The 21,365-nt window shown below is 42.0% G+C and overlaps 1 protein-coding gene across 1 annotated transcript in view; it reads right to left on the minus strand.

Moving 5' to 3' along the window:
• The window catches only part of LOC121005801 (zinc finger protein 850-like), a 1,060,224-nt gene that overhangs the window by 105,819 nt on the left and 933,040 nt on the right, over positions 1 to 21,365 (minus strand). The window contains exon 8 of the mRNA XM_040438565.1: positions 1,857 to 2,792. Coding sequence (XP_040294499.1) covers positions 1,857 to 2,792 — 936 coding nt within the window. The remainder of the gene's footprint in view (positions 1 to 1,856; positions 2,793 to 21,365) is intronic.

Below are 21,365 nucleotides of genomic sequence, written 5' to 3' on the forward strand. Positions count from 1 at the left end.
AAAAAAAGTCTAAGTTAAAACGGATCCTTCTTGACTTACATTGAAAGTCAATGGGGGATGGATCCGTTTTCAATTGCACCATATTGTGTCACTGAAAAACGGATCCGTCCCCATTGACTTACATTGTAAGTCTGGACGGATCCGTTAGGCCCCGCATAGTCAGACGGTCACAAAAATGCAGCAAGCTGCGTTTTAGTGATCGTCTAAAAAACACAACGGAGGCCAAAGGCAGCCAAATTGATGCATTCTGAACGGATCCTTATACATTCAGAATGCATTGGGGCAGAACTGATCCGTTTTGGGCCGCTTGTGAGAGAACTAAAACGGATCTCACAAGCGAACCCAGAAACGCCAGTGTGAAAGTAGCCTAAGCTGTAGAAACCAGTGTCAGGCAGCTGCTGCCAAGGCCAATAATATAATGGGTTGCATCAAAAGGGGGAATAGATGCCCATGATGAGAACATAGTCCTGCCACTTTACAAGTCACTACCACTTTACAAGTCAGACCACACATGGAGTACTGTGTACAGTTCTGGTCTTCTGTGAACAAGGCAGACATAGCAGAGCTGAAGAGGGTTCAGCAGAGCGCAACTAAAGTAATAACTGGAATGGGTGGACTACAGTACCCTGAAAGATTATCAAAATTATTGTTATTCACTTTAGAAAAAAGACTGAGGGGAGATCTAATAACTATGTATAATATATCAGGGGTCAGTACAGAGATCTCTACCATCATCTATTTATCCCCAGGACTGTGACAGTGACGAGGGGACATCCTCTGCGTCTGGAGGAAAAAAGGTTTGTACACAAACATAGAAGAGGATTCTTTACGGTAAGAGCAGTGAGACTATGGAACTCTCTGCCTGAGGAGGTGGTGATGGCAAGTTCACTAAAAGAGTTCAAGAGGGGCCTAGATGTATTTCTGGAGTGTAATAATATTAGAGGCTATAGTTACTAGAGAGGGGTCGTTGATCCGGGGAGTTATTCTGATTGCCTGATTGGAGTCGGGAACAAATTTTTTCCCCCCTTAGTTTCTATCTCATAGGGTTTTTATTGCCCTCCTCTGGATCAACTTGCAGGACAACAGGCCGAACTGGATGGACAAATGTCTTTTTTCAGCCTTATAAACTATATTACATCCTATCTGTCATTCCACTTGACTGCAAATAACTGGACATTTACAAGTGTGATTGTCGCCCCTTTTTCCACATGTCTGGACACCAGCTCTTGTGAGAATCCAGCTCTATTTTATGGACTTTCACATACAGGCCCCTGTATTTGCAGTTTTACAGGAATCGAGGGTCCCGATACCGATCACAGGCAGCGTGGGAAACTAAGGTTCTTATTCTTAAATTATCTCTCACCAAACATTTGTGTTCAGAGGAGATATATAAAATAAATAAATTTAGTTTCACTTTTAACTGGATCTGTCCTTTGAATACCAATATTCATTCAATACAGGAGACCATGTTTGTTTGGGGAGCTCTCACAGCGGTCCCAATCATCGCTCCAAGCCCTCGGCTAACTCTGGTAACTGAAAGCAAGGCGCTGTTTTATCTCCCTGTAAAAAGGAGTATCTAATAGAATAAAGCCAGGTTAATGACCACCATAAAAAACACATAAGGGAGGTCACTAACGTGCTAAGCATGAAGATGGCTTCTCTTATATGTGTTTTTTTTTATGTTTAGCAAGAGTTGATTTACAGTTAAAACATTTCCCACATTCTGAACATGAAAATGGCTTCTCTCCTGTGTGATTTCTCTGATGTATAACAAGTTCTGATTTCGTCTTAAAACATTTCCCACATTCTGAACATGAAAATGGCTTCTCTCCTGTGTGATTTCTCTGATGTAGAACAAGTTCTGATTTTGTCTTAAAACATTTCCCACATTCTGAACATGAAAATGGCTTCTCCCCTGTGTGATTTCTCTGATGTTTAAATAGAGATGATGAAGTAGTAAAACATTTCTCACATTCTGAACATGAAAATGGCTTCGCTCCTGTGTGACTTCTCTGATGTACAACAAGTTCTGATTTCGTCTTAAAACATTTCCCACATTCTGAACATGAAAATGGCTTCTCTCCTGTGTGATTTCTCTGATGTTCAACAAGATATGATTTCTGCTTATAACATTTCCCACATTCTGAACATGAAAATGGCTTCTCCCCTGTGTGATTTCTCTGATGTTTAAATAGAGATGATGTATTAGTAAAACATTTCCCACATTCTGAACATGAAAATGGCTTATCCCCTGTGTGAATTCTCTGATGTATAACCAGATCTGATTTACGGTTAAAACATTTCCCACATTCTGAACATGAAAATGGCTTAATTCCTGTGTGATTTCTCTGATGTTTAACAAGATGTGATTTCTGCATAAAACATTTCCCACATTCTGAACATGAAAATGGCTTCTCCCCTGTGTGAATTATCTGATGTTTAACAAGATGTGATTTCTGCTTAAAACATTTCCCACATTCTGAACATGAAAATGGCTTCTCTCCTGTGTGATTTCTCTGATGTAGAACAAGTTCAAATTTAGTCTTAAAACATTTCCCACATTCTGAACATGGAAATGGCTTCTCCCCTGTGTGATTTCTCTGATGTACAACAAGATTTGATTTATTGTGAAAACATTTTCCACATTCTGAACATGAAAATGGCTTCTCTCCTGTGTGATTTCTCTGATGTAGAACAAGTTCAAATTTAGTCTTAAAACATTTCCCACATTCTGAACATGAAAATGGCTTCTCCCCTGTGTGATTTCTCTGATGTACAACAAGATTTGATTTCTTGTGAAAACATTTTCCACATTCTGAACATGAAACTGGCTTCCCTCTTACGTGAGCTGTTTGATATTTAGCACCTCTTCTGTTTACTTTATTCGGTGTTACATTCTGTGATGAATCAAAAGATCCGACCTGTTTAAAAGAATCAAATGATGCATTGTTGCTGTGATTGGATGAGGGTTTATCTTGCATATTGGCATGGTCTTCAAATGTATCTCGTGTGATACCACAATCATCTACTTCAAAATCTGAAGATACCAAATGTTTCTCTAAGTTCCTGGTACAGTCATCTGCCAAGAATAAAACACATTTTATTATTGATGAATAACATTAAAATTGTATTGAAGTTTTATAACTTTTCCAATAAAAAAAATCCACAAAAATGACTAGGCATGGCACAAAATTCAAGTATTAAATGACTAAAACAGTGGTGGCCAAACAGACCACAATCTAATAGTAAAAAAAAAAAAACAGCAACAACATTTATCACAACTAATCAAATCCTCCAACCACCCCATATCTTAGTCCACTTATCATCAGCTCCCCTCTGTTTAAAGATAATTTTCTCATAGTTTTTTACCTTATCAGTAAGGTATAAGCAGTAGAAAGAGTGAAGTGCTTATGCCGCTGTACAGAGCACTGGTGAGACCTCACTTGGAGTATTGTGCGCAGTACTGGAGACCATATCTCCAGAAGGATATAGATACTCTAGAGAGAGTTCAGAGAAGAGCTACTAAACTAGTACATGGATTGCAGGATAAAACTTACCAGGAAAGGTTAAAGGACCTTATTATGTATAGCTTGGAAGAAAGAAGAGACAGAGGGGATATGATAGAAACTTTTAAATACATAAAGGGAATCAACTCGGTAAAGGAGGAGAGCATATTTAAAAGAAGAAAAACTACCACAAGAGGACACAGTTTTAAATTAGAGGGGCAAAGGTTTAAAAGTAATAAAAGGAAGTATTACTTTACTGAGAGAGTAGTGGATGCATGGAATAGCCTTCCTGCAGAAGTGGTAGCTGCAAATACAGTGAAGGGGTTTAAGCATGCATGGGATAGGCATAAGGCCATCCTTCATATAAGATAGGGCCAGGGGCTATCCATAGTACTCAGTATATTGGGCAGACTAGATGGGCCAAATGGTTCTTATCTGCCGACACATTCTATGTTTCTATGTTTATCCATATATTTATATCTGGAGTATAACGAGCAAACCAGGTCCGACTGACCAAAACTCTGGCCAACATCAATATCCTACCCAGAAAGATCTTTTGATACTTAGGATTATCTATTTTGGAAAGATCATTAAGCAAGAATAGTTGGGGTTCAAAAGGGATTCGTATTTTTAGTTTGTACATGATAAAATTATTGATGCTATTCCAATAGTTTATAAGTTCTGGGCAGGTCCAGATCATATGAAGATAGTCCGCTCCTGAAGTGTCACATTTAGGGCAGTTAGACGTATCCCTTAGTCCACATGTATTCATCCATAAGGGGGTAATATATAATCTGTGGCAAATATAGAAGTGTACTACAACATGGTTGAAGTTCAGGGATAGTGAACCTAAATTCCCAAAAATATTCTCCCACCCTTCTGGTTGTAAATTCGGACAATCCACCTCCCACGCTCTTTGTCCTGGTGACTGTATATCACTAAACCGTGCCTTGAGTAATAGCTTATATATATTTGAAATCTTTATTTTAGACAGTGTACCCCCTACCCAATCATTCAAGATAGATGAGCTATCTATATCCAACACCAATTTATCATCCAGACTAGATAGTACTGAAAGCAATTGAAAATACCTAAACCATGAAAAATTTTCTATATTATGTGTCATCTCTATAAATGGCTTAATCGCTCTATCCTTTACTACCTGTGAAATATACAAAATTCTGTTCCTTTGCCAAAATGTGTCAGCTGCAATATCATCTAGCCTTTGTAAGTGTACATTGTGCCAAAGAGGTGTGAATGTAAGTGAACCCTTTACCTTCAACCATGTCCTAGTAGTAACCCACACTTTCAGGAGTAGTTTTATAGTCTCTCTGTAGCCCCGCTCATAGGTCTTCAATAGCCCGGATTCCAACAGGGTAAATATATTATTGTGAGCGTAGCTCCCTACCAACTTCCCTAACAGTGCACTGTTTTCTGATTCGTAGCACATCAATAACTGAGCTGCAATAAAATACCCTTTAAAGTAAGGGAGATTTAAACCCCCACACTCCAGTGATTTATACAAATATTCCAACTTTAATCGAACTCGTTTTCTTCCCCATATTAAATCATTAATTATTCTTTCCATGAGTTTAAAGTATTTATCTTGAATCCAAATAGGTGTATTTCTAAGCACATAGAGAAGTTGTGGTAGTATCACCATCTTGACCAGTGAAACTCAGTCAGCTCTGGATAGGGTAAGTTTCAACCAGATCCCTATTTTAGCTCTAATCCTTGCCATTATGGGGATCAAATTAAGTTGTACAAAATTTTCCACCCGGGGTGATATATTCAAGCCCAAATATTGAAAAGTGTCAACGATGTCCAACTGTGTCACGAGAACCTCTTCCTGTGGCAGGGGGTCTATTGGCATCAAACTGGTCTTAGACCAGTTTATAAGAAGACCGGACACCTCACCAAATGCTTTAACCATTTGAATAATTCTAGGAAGAGTTATTTCCGTGTGGTCTATAAAAAAAAGAACATCATCCGCATATAAGGAGATGCGGTCTTGCACTGCTAACGTACCAAATCCTTTAACCCGATCGTCCTGCCTAATGGCCATCGCAAGGGGTTCAATATAAATGTCAAATAATAATGGGGATAGTGGACAGCCCTGCCGCGTACCTCTATTTAAATCAAAACTAGTAGTCAAGATCCCACTTAAACTTAGTTTTGCCCTAGGAGATCTATACAGTAGTTTGAGAATGCCTATAAATTTTTCCCCAAAGCCCATCCTTGCCAGAACCTTCCAGAGGAAGAGCCACTCCACCCTGTCGAAGGCCTTAGAGGCATCCAATGACAGGATAGAGCGAGCGGTCCCCCCAGGGGCCTGTATATTGGAAAAAAGCCGATGCAGATTATGATGGGTACCCTTGTTTTGAATAAAGCCATTCTGATCCGGATGTATAATACAGCAAATAACCCTAGAAAGCCTTGTTGCGAGAACCCTCGCAAGAAGCTTTACATCTGCATTAAGCAGTGAGATTGGTCTATAAGATTCAATATCTAATGGATCCTTTCCTTTTTTTGGAATTAATGTTATTACGGCTTCCATCATTGAGTCTGGCAGCTTCCCATCCTCCACTGATTCAGAAAAGACCTCCAGCAGTCTGGGGAGAATACAGTCCCCGTATTTAGTATAAAATTCATATGGGAGTCCATCTGAACCAGGGGTGGAGTTGGCTGAGCATAATTTAATAGCTCCCTCCAGTTCCTGAATTGAGATCTCTAGTTCAAGTGCTTTCTTTTGCGCCTCAGTAATAGTTGAAAAAGTAATCCCATCAAGATACGAATCCATCTTATCATCTGTGATCTTAGATTCAGCTTTATACAAGTCCAGGAAGTAGTCCACAAAGGCCTTCTCTATCGGACCCTGTCCACTAACCATCCTACCATTACTCAGTCGAACATTATCTATGTATTTTTTAGATTGTTGACTTGAGATCACCTGACTTGAGATCGCCCTGACTCCGTAAAGTATTTTTGCCCTTTAAAAAAAAGGGATTGTTGGGCCTTATCCAATAAGAAGTTAGAATATACTTGTGTGGCTCTTTGCATACTTTCCCTATTCTCCTCCGTCTTATTCATATAGAAGGATTGTGTCGCCAGTGATGCAAGTTCTTTTTTCTGTTTTTTCCCGTACTCCTTTCTGAGGTTCGCAATATTACTAATCATCATTCCCCTCATATACGCCTTAAAGGTATCCCATACCACTTGAGTTTTTGCTGAGCCATAGTTGTTATCCCAGAAACGGCCAATTTCATTCTGAATTATTTCATGTGTCTTTATCACTGATAACCAGTAAGGGTTTAATCTGAAAGGGGTTTTTTGTGTATATCTTTCCTGGGTTAAACAGAGTTTGAGGAGTAACGGTGAATGGTCCGATATTGATCTTGTTTTATATTTCATTCGTTTTACCAATTTCACATGTTTACTACTTATCAGTGCAAGATCTATTCTGGACATAGATTTACCTGCTTTACTAAAGCATGAAAAAGCCCTTTTCCCCTGTCCTAAATATCCCCAAACATCTTCAAAACCAGCCTCCAAACAAAACCGTGCCAGGGGAGACCCCTGAACCGGACTATCTCCCTTGACACTCGTAGAGACCCTATCACGTAGAGGATCAATGACACAGATGAAATCGCCAACAATCATTGTTGGGCACTCTGGCTATTTATCCATAAATAATAACAAAGAATTAAGAACCGAAAAGGAAAATGGCGGTGGAATGTAGACAAAAGCCAAAATACATGTCTTCACCCTTAATCTACAATATAGGAAGATGAATCTCCCCAGGTGGTCGACAGAGGATGCCTCACAGGCGAAATCAATCAGTCTATGTATCAAGACAGTAACACCTCTGGAGTAGCTGGAAAAAGTAGAATGATACGAATGCGAAGCCCATCCCCTGCCGACCACCCTGGAGGTCTCTTCAGTGAGATGGGTCTCTAACAAGCATACTATTGCTGGTAAATTTACCTGAGTCAAATCAAAAACCGCTTGTTTTTTTCCTCTGTCCCCCAGACCGCGTATATTCCAGGCAATAATTCTAGTCGACATTATCAGAAGCGGTTAGGTGGGACAAAGAAAAAAAAATAAAAAAAAATAAAAAAAATAATAAAAATTTTTTTTAGACGCACCACAGCCCAACCCCACCCCTAACCCCCACCCCCCCGTACAGGTAATCCACCACATATTGTAGTAGATTTCTCTCCTATGACCATCCCTCCGACACTCCCCCCGCTCGTCCACCCCTTTTAAGAAGCGAAGAAAAACAGAATTGGGGGTATAAGCCCCCCATAACAATTTTTGTTCCCACTAAATCCTAAAGCGATTAGATCACAGATCATTTCGTTCAAGCCAATCCACGGCTTCATCCGGGGTATCGAAAAATAGGGTTTTATCCTTAGAAATAATCCGCAATTTTGCTGGGAACATAAGAAAGTATTTAATATGCCTTTCTCTTAGCCTCTTTTTAACAGTCATAAATGTGCGTCTCTTTTCTTGTATGTCCTTTGAGAATTCTGGAAAAAAGGCCAGTCTATTACCATTATATACAACCGGAGAACATTCCCTCGCCCTTCTCAATAGCATATCTTTATCCCCTATGACCAGTAACTTAACAAGAAATGTCCGAGGTTGTCTCCCTGGGATTGGTTTGCCCCCTGGGACCCGATGCGCTTTCTATCAGAAACAGTGGGGAGAACGAGTCTTTCCCAAAATTCTCAAAAATTAAATTCTGTATGAATTCGGTTGAGTTCTTCTCTTCAACACCCTCGGGGATCCCTATTATTCTCACGTTATATCTTCGTGATCTATCCTCAAGGTCCACCACCTTTTTTTTTCAGAAGGCTACATTCTAATTTCAGTGTGGAGACTTCAGAGTTTGTTTTTTGGGATTCATTCTGTATCAGGGCGACGGAGCTCTCCAGATTGTTAACTCTGTCTCGCATTTTGGACAAATCATCTTTTATTAGTCCCACATCAACTTGGATAAACCCAAGTTGGGTTGTAACCGCCTGTATTAAATCCCCATTTTGTTTAACCGCTAGCAATATTTCTTCTAGCGGAGAGGAATTATCATTATCATTAGGGATAACTTCTCCCATTATACCCTCTTCCTCTTCAGGGTGTCTGGAGGCTTTTTGTGGTTCTAACCCAGTCACCTCAGAGTCGTCATTTTTTTTAGAGGCAAAATCCTTTTGTCCGCCCCTCGTATTAACCCTCGGAGACCTCAGGAACTGGTCGATTTTTGTTGTTTCAAAAGTTTTTGACCCCGGTTTCTGACCGGAGAAGTCGGCCGAGCGTCTACTAGCTTTTGGAGCCATGCCTTGTTGTTATATATCCTTTGATCTCTTTTTTTTTTTTTTTCTCCCCTTTTTCCCCCTCTTCTTTCTTTTTCCTCCTTTTGTTTTCTGTTTTCCTCTTTTTCTTTTCTCTTCTCCTTTTATATTGTTATTTATTTTTTTATTTATTTTTTTTTTCCTTCTTTTCTCTTTCCTTTTTTTTCTCCTTTTCTTTTCTTTTTTTTCGCCTTTCTCTCCTCTTCTCCCCCTTCCCTCCTTTCTCTTCTCTCCTCCTTTTTCCTCCTTCCTTTTCTTCTTTTCTTCGTCTTATTTCATTCGCCTTTTTTTTTTCCTCCTTTCCCCTCCCTGTCTCCTTCTCCCCTCTTCTTTTTTATTTTTTCTTCTTTTTTTTTTTTTTTCCCTCCCCCTTATCCCTTATTTATTTATTTTTTTTCCTCTTCACCATTTTTCCTTTTTTTTTTCCCACTTTATACTTTATTCCTTTTCCATTTGTATCTAGAGCTATCTTTTATTTTGGTTTTATAGCTTCCTCACTTTTTCCCTAAACAGTGAGGGTGAATGGTAATAAGCCCTTGAATGTGTTTTCTAGAGTGATAAAGCAGTTTTACTTAGCAATTTGTATCGAGGGGAGAGGACATAGGGGAGACAGCAGACAAAGGAAAGAGATCGCAATCTCCAAAAGCCCGTCAGCCAAAGTGATCTCAGCAAAGTTTAGTCAGCAAGGTTAGTCCCAGCAGTACAGAGGAGAAGGGGAGAAGGATCCACAAGAACTGGAGGCACAAAGCGGAGGTCAGGTATGACGGGGGAATCAGACAAAAAACCCCAAACAAGGTCCGTCCAGCAACCTGACAGTCGCAACGGAGTTTACTCACAGTCACTATCACAGCGAGATTAGTCACAACGATATCGGGAAGGAGGGGAAGAGGATCGGCAGCGCCGGGAAACACGAGGATGAGGAAGGAGGTCAGACGTAGGAGGGGGATCAGACGGAGCTCCCAGGTGAGGTCTGACAACCCATCCAGCAGCCCATCAGTCGAGGTGAACACAGCAGAGTTAGTTGGTTAGTCACAATGGTTAGTCACAGCGGTGCAGAGAGGAGGGGGGAGGATCAGCAGAAGCGGCACACTCAGCAAGCGGATAAAGAGGAATCACTGACTAGGCAGCAGCACATACCCCCGCGACCATAGAGAACGTAGGGCTGAGAACCATCATAGAGACGCCAGGAGGATCAGGAGGGTCCGAATAGCGGGATAGCCGAGCCGTGGGGAGGGCGGAGAGCGTGACGTACTCTGTCTACGTCATCACGTCATTCACCCAATCAGTGATTTAAAAAAAGATATATAAATAAAACATTTCCTAGCTCTGGACAAAAGGCCACGAATTCCATCTTCGTGCCCCTCACAATAGTTATCTCCCCTCAGTGTATCTTTCACAGTGGAATTCCCCTTTAGTGCCCTCTTCACAGTACTGATGCTCCCTAAGTGCCCCTACTCAGTAGAATGTCCTCTTGAGGTCTCCAAACAGTAGTTATGCAGTAGTGCTGTCCCTTAGTGTCCCCTTTACATCAGTGAAGCTCCTGTACTATGAATAAAGTTAAAAAAGTAAAACCGAGCACATCACGCTCTTCCCAGCAGCAGGCAAATATCTGATGTTCAGTGGTGAGACTTTTTTGTATGACCTCTTAAGACTACATTCACACGTGAAAAAGAGGCCATAAAAAACGGACATGCTCAGTTTTTCATGGCCATTTTTCAACCATTTTTTGCATCCCTTTCATTTTTAATGGCCATTATTTGAGGATGATTTAGATTATTTTTATTTAATCACCAATCCCTGCAGTACACATAATGTCCCCCGTAGTGGCCCCAGAATAGTAAAAATGTTCCCCAGGGTGGCCCCCATCAGTAATAGTTAATAATGTGCAGGGTTTAGTTTTCATAGGGAAAAAAATGTAATTACTCCTCTCATCCACTTGCACACATAGAGAAAAGTCGCTCTTGATTTGGTGCTAAAGGACCTACATTCTAAGTGGGATGATGTCACCATGCGCTCCTGAACCATCACCCTGAGAGACTGCCTTGTGTGTGCGCAAGCGGATAAGGCAATTTATTTGAACCCCTAAAAGGCCATTTTCCACTAGTTTACCCATTTTAAACGGCCATTACATGGATGCTCTCCTGTCTAAATGGCCATTAAAAATAGTCCCATTTCTGGGGCGGGAGGCTTTCCGGCATGACGTGGTGTGCGTGACACGTCAGCCCGTAGCTCCACCTCCCTTCCCTGCCCGCGATATGGGAGTGGCCTGATGCTTGGTGTGGACGTTCCAAGTGCCTTGATCCCCGGCGTCCATGGCTATCAGACGGGTAATCCCACTGTGTTGCTGAGTCGCGTTCCTGCAGGAGTATGTGTGGAGGTCTCCTTTGATCTCCGGTTGCAGCGGGGAAGAAGGATGGAATGAGGAGGGGAGTGAAGGCCATCTGGAGGATTGCGGGAGAGTCTTTCTTGGCCGGGAGCTGTTGAAACTTTGATGATTAACCGGACGCCTGGTGGGTGAAAAAAAAAAATCCTTTCGTCTCTCCTTATGTATGGGGCTGATATTTGGTGTGGAAGTGGTATTGGAGGCATACACATTAATTGTCTACATCCCTCTGAGGATTATTGGAGGGGTTAGAATTAGGGGTACTGGAGAGTGGGCTCTGTTTGATAAAGCTGGATGGATGAAATTCTGAAAGCAGCTGTAATATCCCATGAAGCCAGTTTCCCCGAAATGTTTTAAGTGTTGCCTCACATTGTAGCATTACTATTAACTATCCTATTTACTAACTGATGGGATATATTCAAGGGTTCACCTGGTGAGAAACCATATTCTTGTGACTCAAATTGTGTAACATTATGTGCTATAGTGGCTTGGAGAAGTAGTGCACACAATATGGCATTTTGGTCAAGTGAAGTGAACCCTTTTGAATGGTGAAACTTTGCTTTACTTTATTTGTGCGGAGGTGGGCAAACTAACCCTGGATCTTTACAACCTCCAAAAAGCTCATATTTGATAACATGCATTTGAAGATTTACTAACTCTCTAATTTATTAATGACTGGTTAACCCCAGCTGTGGTTTATGAATGAACTACTAACGAATTGTGTGTCTTAAATATGGAGGACTGAGGACTAGCATCAATATCTTTATTAATCAAGATATACTAATGATCACTTACTATCTGGTTATGCTGATTGTTAATGATCTATATGTTTAGCCCCAGTTGTGATCCATCATTGAATTGCTAACAAACGGTATGCTTTAACTAGGGAGGTGTCACGGATGTAGCAGGGGAGAACACCAAAAGACAATAAGAAGGAAGGGAAAAGACACTAGGCCTCACCGCTAGGGAAGGAAAAGGGTCACCTATAAAACCCTGCTCCTGGCCGTAACTCCTATCCCGTATGGGCACCTCTCGATGGTAGAGATGCCCATACACAGGAACCTAGAAAACCCTGTTGGCCCTCGAATGCCCTAAAGGTAATGACAGGGCAGAGACAACCCGCTCCTTCCCTGGTGAAGGAACCAGCATCTCACTGAGGCCTAGTAAACAACAAAGGATGGGGGGGGGGATACAAAACACAACAAGCGGAACACTTAACTTCTAAGGATGATGGACGATCAGGACTTCAACAAGAACCACACTCCAGCTCTTCCAAAACCAAATGAAGCTATCCAGAGCAAGGAGTGATGGGTAAAGTCAGACTAAATAGGGATGGGTAAAGGTCACATGATCCACACCTGAACAGGAGGTGTGGACATACAAGCAACACACAGACAAAGTGAAACCAAAAGAGGCTGTCAGATTACTAATGTGCAGATAATCTTTCAGACCTTCTAAAACTTGTCCCTGGTGTGACAGGAGGACTGTGTACTAACATCAATAGCTTTATTAACAGAGATATATTAATGATTGCTTATTAATTGGTGATATTGAAGAATTTTTAATGATTTATGTTTTTGTTTGAGGTTGATGGGGGGATTAACATCTATCAATTTAATAACTGGGTTTTATTGTTGAATGAACTGCTCTAGGCTTTGCTATCTGAGGTACAGTCAATGAATATTGTGATCTGTTAGAGGTGAATCCTGGAGGGATGCTAATCTTCCCTACTATTTCTTACTAATTAGGGGAGAGGAGGAGTAAAAATGCTTAAGAAAAAAGATGATAAAGATAAAGTGGGAGAACAGAGGCGGTCTGGAGTGTATGGTTCCCCTAGACAAGATATGCCTAGAACAAGAGGAGAACGAGAGGGTGGATTGGATAGATTCCTCCAGGCTTCGTCAACCACAGGGAATAACAGGCAAACCAAATCCAACACTCAAAAAAAAATATGGTAGGGAGTAATGAGGATACAAATTAATTAGGGGCGACGATGCCATCTCCAGCAGATATGATACAATCTCCTACACTGGCGGACATTATGTCAGCAGTGAGTAAATCTAATACTGTGTTGGAGATGATAACGAAACAAATGGGGGAATTGAAATCTGAAATACACCTGATTAGAGAGGATTGTAAAAAGAGTCAGTAAGAGAGTAAATCTTGCAGAACAAAGGATCAGTGACTTAGAAGATCAAGTTCTTGGAATGGTAAAAGATTTCAAGAATTTGAAAGCAGAGAATGAGGCACTTGGTAAGAAAGCCACAGACTTGGAAGACAGGGATAGGACATCAAATATAAGATTGATAGGAATACCTGAAAAAAATGGAGGGTGTAAATTGTACACAATATATACAGGATTGTATTGGCGAGGTGGTGGGCAAGGAAAACTTGTCTAAATTGTTCAGTCGAGAGAGCACATACCACGGAGGAATTTATTGGGTAATTTTCCAAGGACAATAATAGCAAAAATTACTCCGTTTAGGGATAAGGTTGTTATGAGTAAAATAAGATCCTTAGGGTTAGTAGAAATCAACGGATCAAAAGTTTCAATATATCCGGATTATTCAGCTACAACTCAAAAAGAGAGAGAGAAATGTATTAATGTTAAACGAAGACTTTGTCAAGCTGAGATAACCTTTTCCCTTTTATATCCTGCAAAACTCAGTTGTGTACAAGGATAGGGTTAGCTTCTTCTCTTCTGCTCAAGAAGTGAATAAGTGGATGGAAACTATGGGTTTAGGATGAATTAAGTGGATGTTAAGTAAAGATATGTGGAGAAGGTAATACTATTCAAGGTTTTGGACAAGGATGGGCGGAGGGAGGTGGATATCGCGTTAGATAAAAGGGAGGGGGACGGGGCGGGAAAGAGCAAGAGGGAAGCGGGTGGCGTTGTTTATTTCTTTTTCTCTTCTTTTTGATTCTCCTTCATTGTGATATGTATTATCAGAAAGGATTCCTGTAATTAAAATCTTGTCATGAAATGTAAGAGGTCTGGGGGAGAAAGTAACAAACTATGCTGTTTTCAATGTAATAGGTAGCTATCTCCCAGCTATAGTGTGTTTAATGGAGACTCATATGTTGAGGGATAGATTGGTTCTTTTTAAAAGAAAATGGATTGCATATCAATTTCATTCTGTCTATAGTGGGAATAGTAGAGGGGTTAGTATTCTTATTCACAAAGATAGATTATGTTCAATAATTTCTCAAAAGATTGATGCTGAGGGTCGATTTGTAAGATGTGTAGTGGCAGGGGTTTATATCCCTCCACCTTATAGACACGAGGTGTTGTTAAAATTAAATGAGTTCCTACAGGATAAACATAACTGTCCACTACTATCGCTGGGAGATTTCAATTGTACGATGGATGAAGACTTGGATAGATTAACAAAGAAAGATAAGGTAAAAAAAAACTGGTGTTACGCCCTTGAAGAGTATTAAGAGTTTAGTTGGTGGGATATATGGAGGATTCATAATCCGTTATTAAGACAGTTTTCTTATTATAGAAAAACGTATGATTCTCTCTCTAGGATTGATTTGGTATTTGGAAATCAGTTGACCCTTCAAAGGAAAGTTGTGGTCTCGTATGATCTCAGATCATTCCCCAATGTTAATAAAGATGAACTTAGAGGTGGAAGGTGAGAAAAGTGTTCGCAAACTCTATTCGGTTAATCCTATTTGGCTTAGGCCTCATGCACACGACCGTTGTGTGCATCCGTGGCTGTTGTGCAGTTTTCCGTCTTTTTTTCGCGGACCCATTGACCTTCAATGGGTCCGTGGAAAAATTGGAAAATGCACCGTTTTGCAGCCACATCCGTGATCCGTGTTTCCTGTCAGTCAAAAAAATAGGACCTGTCCTATTTTTTTGATGGACAACGGTTCACGGACCCATTCAAGTCAATGGGTCCGTGAAAAAACACGGATGCACACAAGATTGGCATCCGCGTCCGTGGTCCGTGGCCATAGGCCCATTTCACACGTTGAGTATTCCGCGCGGATGTGATGCGTTAGGTGAACGCATTGCACCCGCACTGAATACGACCCATTCATTTCTATGGGGCTGTTCACATGAGCGGTGATTTTCACGCATCACTTGTGCGTTGCGTGAAAATCGCAGCATGCTCTATATTCTGCGTTTTTCACGCAACGCAGGCCGCATAGAAGTGAATGGGGTTGCGTGAAAATCGCAAGCATCCGCAAGCAAGTGCGGATGCGGTGTGATTTTCACGCACGGTTGCTAGGAGACGATCGGGATGGAGACCTGATCATTATTATTTTCCCTTATAAAGCATTCTGAATACAGAATGCATAGTAAAACAGCGCTGGAGGGGTTAAAAAAAAAATTCAAAAATTTAACTCACCTTAGTCCACTTGATTGCGGCCCGGCATCTCCTTCTGTCTCCTTTGTTGAATAGGACCTGTGGTGAGCATTAATTACAGGAACAGGACCTTTGATGACGTCACTCCGGTCATCACATGGTACATCACATGACCTTTTACCATGGTGATGGATCATGTGATGACCGGAGTGACGTCATCAAAAGGTCCTTTACCCAGGTCCTGAAGAAAGAATACAGAAGGAGATGCCGGGCTGCGCTATAAAGTGGACTAAGGGGAGTTAAAAATTTTTTATTTTTTTTTTTAACCCCTCCAGTGCTATTTTACTTTGCATTCTGTATTCAGAATGCTATTATTTTCCCTTATAACCATGTTATAATGGGAAATAATACAATCTACAGAACACCGATCCCAAGCCCGAACTTCTGGGAAGAAGTTCGGGTACCAAACATACGTGATTTTTCTCACGCGAGTGCAAAACGCATTACAATGTTTTGCACTCGCGCGGAAAATTTGCGGGTGTTCCCGCAATGCACCTGCACATTTTCCCGCAACGCCCGTGTGAAAGAGGCCTTAGAGTGGGACCTACTCTGACAAATAGGCGCAGCACAGTGCGGCGACAACATGGCACTGCCCTAGTAGAGACGGCAGGACCCAGGAGTCAGACAGCAACCCTGCTATCTGACAATGCCCCCCACGGCACTGGGTCCTACCAACCCACCAGCACAGCGCCACAAAAACAAAGGCCACCACGCAGTACTGCACCATGTGAACAGTCGTCTAAAACAACATGTTCTTTTCCATCAGAAATAGGATTGTAGGAGGTTGTACACTCTAATATTACGCTGATAAGCGAGTTGAATTAGAACAAAGCATATCATTGTGGATGTGCGATCCAGTTCTGTTTTTCTCCCCTTGATTTATGCATGTGGAATCTTTCTTCTTTACTACTGGTATCAGCACTCCTCCCATTCGGCACAGGTGGTTTTGATTCCGCAGAACTCTACATATAAGTGGTAATTGACCTGCACTTCCTGATAGCAGTGGACATGTTGTGTTAGACAACTGTTCGCATGGTGCAGTACTGCGTGGTGGCCTTTGTTTTTGTGGCGCTGTGCTGGTGGGTTGGTGGCAGGGTTGCTGTCTGACTCCTGCGTCCTGCCGCCTACTAGGGCAGTGCCACTTTGTCACCTATTTGTCAGAGTAGGTCCCACTCTAAGAGGCAACCTTGACGTGGTGAGTGGGCTCATGCTTTTTGATCAAAATGTACACTAATGCCTCTTGTACAGCATGCAGTACAGGGGGCTGTAGACTTTAATATTACGCTGAGAAGAGAGTTGAATTAGATCAAAGCATAGCATTGTGGATGTGCGATCCAGTTCTGTTTCTCCCCTTGATATATTACCAATGGTAGCTTCCTGGACGCCGGAAAGATTGGGAAGACCTCATAGGCAGAAACAAAAATCCGGGAAACTCACACCGGTGAAAATTGCTCCAGAGATAGATTGAGTGACTCTCAGAACTTTTGATGAGCTTAGTCAGCCAAGATTGAGGCTTGGGGTGAGACAGAAATGTGCACTATATACACAGAAGGCTTTTATTACTCTCTAATGCTTATTTGCTCCTTTCCTTAAACTTTTAATAAGTATAAGTAATGTACGAAAACCTCACCCTCACCTAATAAGAAATATTGGCTCTATTACATTAACTGCCCGCTCCCTCTACAAGATCCTCTAGGTGGCAGTCTACGCCCAACCCATCCATCCACATGTCTGTGGTTGTAGTATTGCTCCTAACTGGAGCCAAGTTAGGTTCTGGTTTTAGTTTTGTGGTTTTTACATATAAGTGCACCTGTGTGAATGTCAGCATCCTTTATTTGAAGCAATACCCAGGCACAAGTTACATAAGTTTATATTTTGTACCATGTAATTACATAACTAGAGGGACAAATATGACAAGGAGTGACCTATGGAGACAGGTTGAATGGAGGTGCAGTAATATCTTATACCTTGAAATGCACCAACATACTAATATGCTTCATCATTTATTATCCTTATGTAAATGGCTATGATTAAAGTGTGCTCATATAATGGGAGAGGCTTGAACGCGCCTGCCAAGAGGAGTCAAATATGCAATATGCTCAAAACACAAAAACCAGATGTTCTGCTTTTGCAGGAAACTCACTTTCGAACAAACCATGTACCCAAGTTGGGTCATTTGGTGTAGAACCGTTTCATAGCACGACTCTGGATTCAGCCTCCAAAGGAGTTAGCATAGCACTCCATAAACAGCTCCCCTTGGAGGTGCGTTCAACTCTTGTGGACAGTGAGGGAAGATATCTTTTCATTAAAGGTGTCCTCGTTCACTGAGGGCATAGTTGTCATGGGTGGCGACTTTAATGTAGCAGTCTACCTTGAAGTGGACAATTCAACAGGCATGTCCTCGCTGTCACAAAAAGCACTTAGGCACATTTGCAACAATATTGCAGGGACGGACTTAGTGGATGGATGGCGAACATTACACCCCAGGGAGAGGGACTTCTCATACTATTCCCCAGCACACGTATCATACCAGAGGTTAGATTGTATCTACGTTACTATTGAAAAAGATGAAAGTCCATTCCTACCTCCACAATATACAATCCTCCTCAGCACAAACACTATTCCATACTGATCAGATTTCAGATTCACAGAATACTATACGCAGCTCTACAACATTAGACATGAAACATCAACACAGAAGGAAGAGGATAGGATTAATAACATGAAGAACTGGTTGAATTCCCTTAATTTACCTAAATTAAACCATACACAAGCACAGACCCTGACAAATCCATTCACCCTAACAGAGTTGGATAGCTTTAAAAACTTCCCCTCTCTATAAAAGCCCAGGCCCAGATGGACTGTCTACGATTTATTATAAATCCTTCCAAAACATACTTCTACCAATACTACTTTTGGTATGTAATTCAATCTGGGAGGCGAAACCCCTGCATCCACAGATGTTGACAGCGCAAATCACTATCATACCCAAGGAGGGCAAAGACCCATCTTCCTGCTCCAGCTATCGGCCACTTTCTCTACTTGATAATGATTTGAAACTGCTGGCTAAGATGTTGGCCACTAGGCTACAACCTCTCCTCCCACAGCTGATACATATGGAACAAGTTGGATTTGTAAGCGGGCGCAAAGAGAGAATGAACTGGTAATGGTACTTCTAGGTACGGATGTCGAAAAGGCATTTGATACGGTAGATTGGACACACATGAAAAATACTTTGCAATTCTTTCACATTCCCGAAAAGCTTTATTAAGGCGGTGATGGCAATGTACAGCGACCCTAGTGTCCAAGTCCTAGTCAACAATACATTGTCACCAGTGTTCAAAATTAGCAATGGCACCAGACAGGGATGTCCGTTACCACCGCTTTTGTTTGTACTAACCATGGAACCTCTCCTGCAAGCTTTTAGGCTCGACCAAAGAATACAGGGAATCAAAATACGGAAAGAAACACACAAACACACACGCTGCTTTTGCGCATTCGGAGGCGGCTTTCCCGGAAGCCCATGCAATGTTGGATTATTTTGGCACCCTCGCTAATTTTAAAGTAAATCTAAATAAATCCAAAGTATTAAACATTACTCTAGATCCTCAAACACAAAAAACACTTGAGAGGTGTTCACTATTCACATGGGCGACGCAGAGTATCCCCTTTCTAGGTGTCCATCTTAGTACTCATCCTTCTACCTTGTATACCGAAAACGACAAAAATCTCCCACATAATATTAGCACCATAATTAAAATGTGGGACATATCATTCACCTCATGGTTTGGATGCAGATCCCTCATTAAAACAATCCTCCTCCCGAAAATATAAGATTACACTCATCGGTAATCACTTTTCCATAAGCCCATGACAGCACCCTTGAGAGACCACCTCTATCCAGGACAGGAAACAGGAACTTTCGTGGAGAGCTCTTAAGGAGGAGCATCGCCCCTAGAGCACCAGTTAAACGCAAGAACTTGTCCTAAAACACAAACTACACAAAAAGATACACTTTTTTATATATATATATATATATATATATATATATATTTGTGGTCGTGGCTACGGATATTGAGAGGACGTGAGGTAACTACATGGGTGTGAGTGACCTGGTATAGCTGGCCTGAGGTGTGCCCGAAGCCATGTCCGAGGGTAGGCCTATAAGGGGGCAAAAGAGACAATTAGGTTGGAATTAGCGGTTTTTATTTTATTTTTTTTATTACGAGGTTACAACACAAGGTTACAGAAAGCGTCAGAGATTTCCTTGTGTGGATTAGGTATGTATCGGGTGAAGCAGGATGACTGCCAGCGGCCCATTTTGCGGATAATGTGGCATGGGACATTGTGTTTCGAAGCTGCCGAGGCGGCACCTATGCGGAAGGAGTGTCCGGATATGGTTTTGGGATCGTGGCCCAGCCCCTTGGCCAGGATGCGAATATGGGAGATGAACCGGGCCGTGGTGAGAAATGTTCCTTTGAACGGTAGTAGTGGTTCGTTCGCGGAGGAGTGAGCCAGTAGGGCCAATAGTTTGTTAAGAACCTGGACCGGGCACCACTTGTTGAAAGTTTGGAAGTATTTGATTTGAACGGGCGGCCCGGATTGCGATGTTTTAGTGGATGGCAGATTTAGTACGTGATGATCAGGATTAAGGACTAGCTGGCTTTTGGTTAAACCTTTGATTTTGGATGATCCTACGGTGAATTCTCCTGGGCGCAGAAAACCATAAAAGCTCAGATACATGGCAGCTTTACTGACCATGGAGGGAAGAAGGCCAAAAGGACTGCCGTCTAATGAGTGTGAGAGCTTTCTGAACAGCTCCCCGGAGACCGGTTGTCTGTTGGGCGCGCTGCTCTGGCTGTTCTTGAGGATGCCCCTAAGGGTGGCTTTGACTACTGGGGAAGTGAAGACTGACTTGCTGCCTGGGTCCCTCAGCATGGAGTGGTGCTGAACCCCTGTCAAATACAGCTTTATGGAGTTATAGGATAGCTTGAGGTGCGTGTGACAATATGCTAGAAAGGCTATTAAATACGTGGACTTATCGGTGTTGGTTCTGGGATGAAGACAGGAAAACTGTTTGTAGATGTTCCAACCGGTCCTGTAATTCCTGGCCGTGTTGGCGGAAAGTGAGCTATACATGAGGGACTTGGCTGTGGAAATGAAATGTCCTAATCCATGCGGAGGGTGTGGTAATCCGGAGGCGATAGACTCATTGATTCCGCCTCTGGCATGATCTGGAAGAAAATTATGAAGGTTAAAACGAGACACTGCGTCGGCAGCGGGATTTCGAATGCCCTGGATATGCCTGGCTGAGATATGAAAATTGTGATGTAAGGATAGCCATACTAGCTTGCGTACAAAGGACATGATGTGAGGACATTTGGAGCGCCCTTTACTGAGGATATCCACCACTGTTTGGTTATTGGTGATGAATGCAACTGGGGAATCTGCCCATTGGTTACCCCAGACCTGAGCCGCCGTCACTATGGGATAGATCTCCAGCAGGGGAGAAGACCTAAGGGACTCAGGTAAGGAAGAAATTTCAGTGGGCCACGGTGCTGCAAACCACTGCCTGTTGTATATGGCCGCAAAACCTCTGGATGCTGCGGCATCTGATAAAACCATGGTGAAATCAGGACTCCATTGGGGGATAAACAAATAAACCCCGTTCCAATGGGCGAGGGAGGAATTCCACATGGCCAAAATCAGCCATTGCCTGGGCATCTAAGAACACTGTGGAGTCCTGCTC

This window comes from Bufo bufo, chromosome 6 (assembly GCF_905171765.1).
Source record: "Bufo bufo chromosome 6, aBufBuf1.1, whole genome shotgun sequence".
NCBI classification, from domain to species: Eukaryota; Metazoa; Chordata; class Amphibia; order Anura; family Bufonidae; genus Bufo; species Bufo bufo.